Here is a 6,263-nt window from a genome sequence, read left to right as displayed (position 1 = left end):
ATTTTTGAGCGATTAAGGGAGTAAAGGGTTATGGGGAGCGGGCAGGGAAGTGAACCTGAGTCCATGATCAGATCAGCCATGATCTTATTAAATGGTGGAGCAGGCTCGAGGGGCCGAATGTCCCACTCCTGCTCCTATTTCTTATGTTCTTGTGTAGATTAGTATCGATGCATTTAAGGGGAGGCTAGACAAGCATATGAGGGAGAAGGGAATAGAGGGTTGTGTGGATAGATTTAGATGAGGAAAGACGGGAGGAGGCTCGAGTGGAGCCAAATGGCCTGTTTCTGTGCCGTATATCCGAGGTAATCCCTCTCTCCTACCTCTGAGATCAACTGCAATGAAATCCATATTGCTGTAGATCTGAAATGAGCTTGGCGTCAGTGTATTTTGTTTCTGTCTTCCATCGATACTGACTGGCATTAATTGCTTGTGACGCTGCAGATTAACCCTGAGCACAATGGAGGATTGTGAGATACACGAGCGGGACTTCAAAGAGGCCACTTTGCCCCACTTCCTCAAGGGGATCTCTTCCATCCTGTCACTCCTTGCGCTTGCGGTCAGCGTGGGCGGAGGGGACCTCAGCGAGCCGGAGTGTCGACAGTTGAGGAGCGAGGTTGAAACGGCACAGAGAGAGACCCTGGCCGCGGAGGAGGCTGCTGGCAGTGTTGTCGATCTCGTCGATGCCGGCTGTGAAAGACTGACTGCTCAGCACGGCAAACTGAGCAAGGAGCAGAAGGAGCTGCAAAGATGCATCAAGTCGACGCACGATGAGTTGGCAGTGTTGGAGAATCAGAGGCAGCGGATTAAGGGCCGGGTCCAAACAGACACGGTTGGGCTGAAGCAAGCGGAGCAGACGCTGAGGGCGGCCAGGGCGAAAAAGGGAGAAAAGCAAACTGGAAGAGACATCGGAATTGGGCTGAGTTTCGTTATCCCATGTATCGGTAAGGTAGCATTTCTCAACATACTTCCTTTATGTGCCTAAGGAGAATTAACTATTGTTTTACACCTCCATACCATCGCCCGACTCCGCCCTTGCCTCAGCTCATCCGCTGCTGAAGCCCTCATCATGCCTTTGTTACCTCCACACTCGACTATTCCAACGCAATCCTGACTGGCCTCCCATCATCTTCTGGAAACTTGAGCTCATCCAAGTCCTAACCCACACCAAGTCCCGTTCACCCATCACCCCTGTGATCACACTGGCTCTTAGTCCGGCAACGCTTTAATTTTAAAATTCTCACCCTTATGTTCAAATCCCTCCATGGCCTCGCCCCTCCCTATCTCTGTAATCTCCTCCAGCCCCACAACCCCCCGAGATGTCTGCGCTCCTCCAATTGTAGCCTCCTGAGAATCCCTGATTATAATCGCTCCAGCATTGTTGGCCGTGCCTTCAGCTGCCTGGGCTCCAAGCTCTGGAACTCCCTCCCTATAAACCTCTCCGCCTCTCTACCTCTCTCCCGCCTCCTTTAAGACACTCCTTAAAACCTACCTCTTTGGTCACCTGTCCTTTTGTGGCTTGTCAAATCTTGTCTGATAACGCTTTTGTGGAGTACCTTGTGATGATTTACTACATTAAAGGCGCTATATAAATGCAGGTGGTTGCTCTTTGAGATAGTCCTAACATGATGATAGTGACTATTTCCCACGGAAAGACTATTCAGGACGGAAAAGCAGACCTGTGTGGGGATCTCTCTCCCATTCTCTGGAGTAAAGGGTGAATTAATTCACTACAGCAACAATCTGGACAAAGCAAAATATTTCAGAGTTTCTGGGGGTGTTGGGGTGGGGGGGGAGGAGGGGGCGTTGGGGAGAACAAGGACTAAAAAACCCAGAACCAAAGCACGATGAAGAGGCAGATTTTGATGACAGGTTTTAAAGGTGGGAGGAGATGTGGGGATGCGGAGAGGGTTAGGAGGAGTATAGAGCATAGGGGGCGAGTGACTGAAGGCCCTTGCACTAATTGGCAGTGGATGGAGAGAGGGGAACTAAACTTCGCAACAACGTGTGGTCTGGGGCACAGCGCTGGAGCACATTGAGGCCAGGGAAGAATTTGTAAATCAGGGCAAGGATTTTAAAATCAATGTTTTGGGTGCTAGTGGAAATTGGCACAGGCAGAAATGATAGGCTTTCCATGGGATTGAGAAGTTAGACCTACAGGTTTGCTTTTAGTTGGGATTTTATGGGTTTGGGATTTGCAAGGCTAGTCTTCAGCATGTTGGGAGTGGGGCTGGGATCTGTAGATGGATTTTCAGTGGGGCTGGGAGTGTGCCTGGGATCTGTAGTTGGGTTTTCAGTGGGGCTGGGATCTGTCGATGGGTTTTCATTGGGGCTGGGAGTGGGGCTGGGATCTGTCGATGGGTTTTCAGTGGGGCTGGGATCTGTCGATGGGTTTTCAGTGGGGCTGGGAGTGGGGCTGGGATCTGTCGGTGGGTTTTCAGTGGGGCTGGGATCTGTCGGTGGGTTTTCAGTGGGGCTGGGATCTGTCGATGGGTATTCAGTGGGGCTGGGATCTGTCGATGGGTTTTCAGTGGGGCTGGGATCTGTCGGTGGGTTTTCAGTGGGGCTGGGATCTGTCGATGGGTTTTCAGTGGGGCTGGGATCTGTCGATGGGTTTTCAGTGGGGCTGGGATCTGTCGATGGGTTTTCAGTGGGGCTGGGATCTGTCGATGGGTTTTCAGTGGGGCTGGGAGTGGGGCTGGGATCTGTCGATGGGTTTTCAGTGGGGCTGGGATCTGTCGATGGGTTTTCAGTGGGGCTGTGATCTGTCGGTGGGTTTTCAGTGGGGCTGGGATCTGTCGGTGGGTTTTCAGTGGGGCTGGGATCTGTCGATGGGTTTTCATTGGGGCTGGGAGTGGGGCTGGGATCTGTCGATGGGTTTTCAGTGGGGCTGGGAGTGGGGCTGGGATCTGTCGATGGGTTTTCAGTGGGGCTGGGAGTGGGGCTGGGATCTGTCGATGGGTTTTCAGTGGGGCTGGGATCTGTCGATGGGTTTTCAGTGGGGCTGGGATCTGTCGGTGGGTTTTAAGTGGTGCTGTGATCTGTCGATGGGTTTTCAGTTGGGCTGGGAGTGGGGCTGGGATCTGTCGATGGGTTTTCAGTGGGGCTGGGATCTGTCGATGGGTTTTCAGTGGGGCTGGGATCTGTCGGTGGGTTTTCAGTGGTGCTGTGATCTGTCGATGGGTTTTCAGTGGGGCTGGGATCTGTCGATGGGTTTTCAGTGGGGCTGGGATCTGTCGATGGGTTTTCAGTGGGGCTGGGATCTGTCGGTGGGTTTTCAGTGGTGCTGTGATCTGTCGATGGGTTTTCAGTGGGGCTGGGATCTGTCGATGGGTTTTCAGTGGGGCTGGGATCTGTCGATGGGTTTTCAGTGGGGCTGGGATCTGTCGATGGGTTTTCAGTGGTGCTGGGATCTGTCGATGGGTTTTCAGTGGGGCTGGGATCTGTCGATGGGTTTTCAGTGGGGCTGGGATCTGTCGATGGGTTTTCATTGGGGCTGGGAGTGGGGCTGGGATCTGTAGTTGGGTTTTCAGTGGGGCTGGGATCTGTCGATGGGTTTTCAGTGGTGCTGGGATCTGTCGATGGGTTTTCAGTGGGGCTGGGATCTGTCGATGGGTTTTCAGTGGGGCTGGGATCTGTCGATGGGTTTTCATTGGGGCTGGGAGTGGGGCTGGGATCTGTCGGTGGGTTTTCAGTGGGGCTGGGAGTGGGGCTGGGATCTGTAGTTGGGTTTTCAGTGGGGCTGGGAGTTGTGGAGTTTCTACATGCAATTGAGGTTCTGTTTTGTCACTTCGGCCTGAGAAGAATGTTGGATTTTCTTTGCAGGGATCCCAATGGCAGTGGCCTTTGAGAAAGAGCGCATGTACCGGAAGTCAGAAGTCGACATAGCTTCGGAGGACTTCTCGCAGTTGAAGGCGAGTGTCACGAAGGATGAGGAGGAACTGGACCAACTCAACAGGCAGATACCAGAGCTGGAGAGAGAAACAGAGAAGGCAGCCGAGACTCTGAGCGGGCTGAAGGCAGAGTTACTGAAGATCAAACACTCGCGTGCTGCTTTTGCCAACGCACAGTCTAAACTCAGGAACTGCTCCCGACACGTGTCCGCTCTTCATGGGCGAGTGAGCGCGTTGAAAGCTCAGACCCAGCACATGTACAGCCTGGGCCCACTGATCCCATTTATCATCGAGGCCTGCGTCCATATTCAGCAGCCAATCTTGGGCACTGAGCTTTTGCTGACCGGCTCACAAGTCCAAAAGATCATGGACGGCCTGAACACCATGCTTCCCAAACTGAAGGAACGTAACCTTTCTGACAACACCAATTATATGTAATTTGTAATTAAAACAAAATATATTAAAGAGAAAGGAAAATGTAGTTATTGATAAAGACTCCAGCTATATCAGCTAAAGGTGAACATAGGAATAGGAGAAGGCCATTGCACCCATTCTTGGAATCAGACACCACAATTGGCCCATTGTACCAGCTCTTTGAAAGAGCTGTTCAATTTATCCCATTACCTCCTGCCCTTTCCCCGTAGCCCAGCATATTTTCCCCTTTTTAAGTATATATCCAATTCCATGTTGGAAGCCCTTCTATTAGATCAGGGCTGATCTGTACCTCAACTCCATTAACCTGCCTTTGTTCCATATCATTCGATAAAACTCACCAAAAAAAATCTATCGTGAGCAGATTTCCAGCATGTGTGTGACATCATGGGCACAATGTGGGAATATTTCCTGTGTTTTCCATCAAAATCATCGAGGGGGGTGGGAGGGTCAGATTTCAACCCAACATATTCAACGGGTAACTGAAGCGCCGGTTGGAATTGGGAGGGAGGGAGGGTGGCTGTAGTAATTTGTATGTTTCGGGGGGCGGGGGGGAGGTCTCGAGCTCGTGATGGGGAGGGGAGGTCTCGAGATCACAGTGGGGTGGATGAGGGGGTGGTGATTGGGGAGGTCATGGTTGCGATGGGGGAGTGATGATTGGGGGGTCTTGGTCGCGATGGGGAGGGGTGATTGGGGAGGTCATGGTTGCGATGGGGGAGTGATGATTGGGGGGTCTTGGTCGCGATGGGGAGGGGTGATTGGGGAGGTCACTGTTGCGATGGGGAGGGGTGATTGGGGGGTTCTCGGTCGCGATGGGGAGGGGTGATTGGGGGGTCTCGGTCGCGATGGGGAGTGATGATTGGGGGGTCTCGGTCGCGATGGGGAGTGATGATTGGGGGGTCTCGGTCGCGATGGGGAGGGGTGATTGGGGGGTCTCGGTCGCGATGGGGAGTGATGATTGGGGGGTCTCGGTCGCGATGGGGAGGGGTGATTGGGGGGTCTCGGTCGCGATGGGGAGTGATGATTGGGGGGTCTTGGTCGCGATGGGGAGGGGTGATTGGGGGGTTCTCGGTCGCGATGGAGAGTGGTGATTGGGGTTTCTTGGTAGCGATGGGGGGGGGTGGTGATTGGGGTTTCTCGGTCGCGAAGGGGGGGAGGGTGGTGATTGTGGTTTCTCGGTAGTGATGGGGGGGGTTGGTGGTGATTGGGGTTTTTCGGTAGCGATGGGGGGGGTGGTGATTGGGGTTTCTCGGTAGCGATGGGGGGGGTGGTGATTGGGGTTTCCCGGTAGCGATGGGGGGGGGTGATGATTGGGGTTTCTCGGTAGCGATGGGGGGGTGATGATTGGGGTTTCTCGGTAGACATGGGGGGGGGGTGATTGGGGTTTCTCAGTAGCGATTGGGGGGGGGTGGTAATTGGGGTTTCTCGGTAGAGATGGGGGGGGGGTGGTAATTGGGGTTTCTCGGTAGACATGGGGGGGTGGTGATTGGGGTTTCTCGGTAGCAATGGGGGGGTGGTGATTGGGGTTTCTCGGTAGAGATGGGGGGGGGTGATTGGGGTTTCTCGGTAGAGATGGGGGGGGTGATTGGGGTTTCTCGGTAGAGATGGGGGGGGGGTGATTGGGGTTTCTCGGTAGACATGGGGGGGGGGTGATTGGGGTTTCTCGGTAGTGATGGGGGGGGTGGTGATTGGGGTTTCTCGGTAGTGATGGGGGGGGTGATTGGGGTTTCTCGGTAGAGATGGGGGGGGGTGATTGGGGTTTCTCGGTAGACATGGGGGGGGGGGTGATTGGGGTTTCTCGGTAGTGATGGGGGGGGTGATTGGGGTTTCTCGGTAGTGATGGGGGGGTGGTGATTGGGGTTTCTCGGTAGTGATGGGGGGGGTGATTGGGGTTTCTCGGTAGAGATGGGGGGGGGTGATTGGGGTTTCTCGGTAGCGATG

General features: G+C 54.0%; 1 protein-coding gene across 1 annotated transcript; it reads left to right on the top strand.

Moving 5' to 3' along the window:
- The first annotated feature begins 446 nt into the window (after positions 1 to 446).
- On the top strand, positions 447 to 4,328 carry LOC139250080 (uncharacterized). Its single transcript, XM_070872655.1, has 2 exons — positions 447 to 941; positions 3,823 to 4,328. Exons 1-2 carry the CDS (start codon positions 458 to 460, stop codon positions 4,326 to 4,328), a joined length of 990 nt encoding a protein of 329 aa, XP_070728756.1. The 5' UTR covers positions 447 to 457.
- Positions 4,329 to 6,263: the final 1,935 nt, after the last annotated feature.

The sequence above is a fragment of the Pristiophorus japonicus genome, unplaced genomic scaffold, assembly GCF_044704955.1.
Source record: "Pristiophorus japonicus isolate sPriJap1 unplaced genomic scaffold, sPriJap1.hap1 HAP1_SCAFFOLD_3441, whole genome shotgun sequence".
NCBI classification, from domain to species: Eukaryota; Metazoa; Chordata; class Chondrichthyes; family Pristiophoridae; genus Pristiophorus; species Pristiophorus japonicus.
The sequence above is the reverse complement of the archived record's forward strand: the minus strand, read 5'-3'. Positions and strand labels throughout refer to the sequence as shown.

Excerpts from the sequence above, each read along its gene's own strand:
- LOC139250080 (XM_070872655.1), top strand. The coding sequence starts at position 458 with ATGGAGGATTGTGAGATACACGAGCGGGACTTCAAAGAGGCCACTTTG. Across the intron at positions 942-3,822 it reads TTTCGTTATCCCATGTATCG|GGATCCCAATGGCAGTGGCC; the intron begins GTAAGGTAGCAT and ends TTTTCTTTGCAG.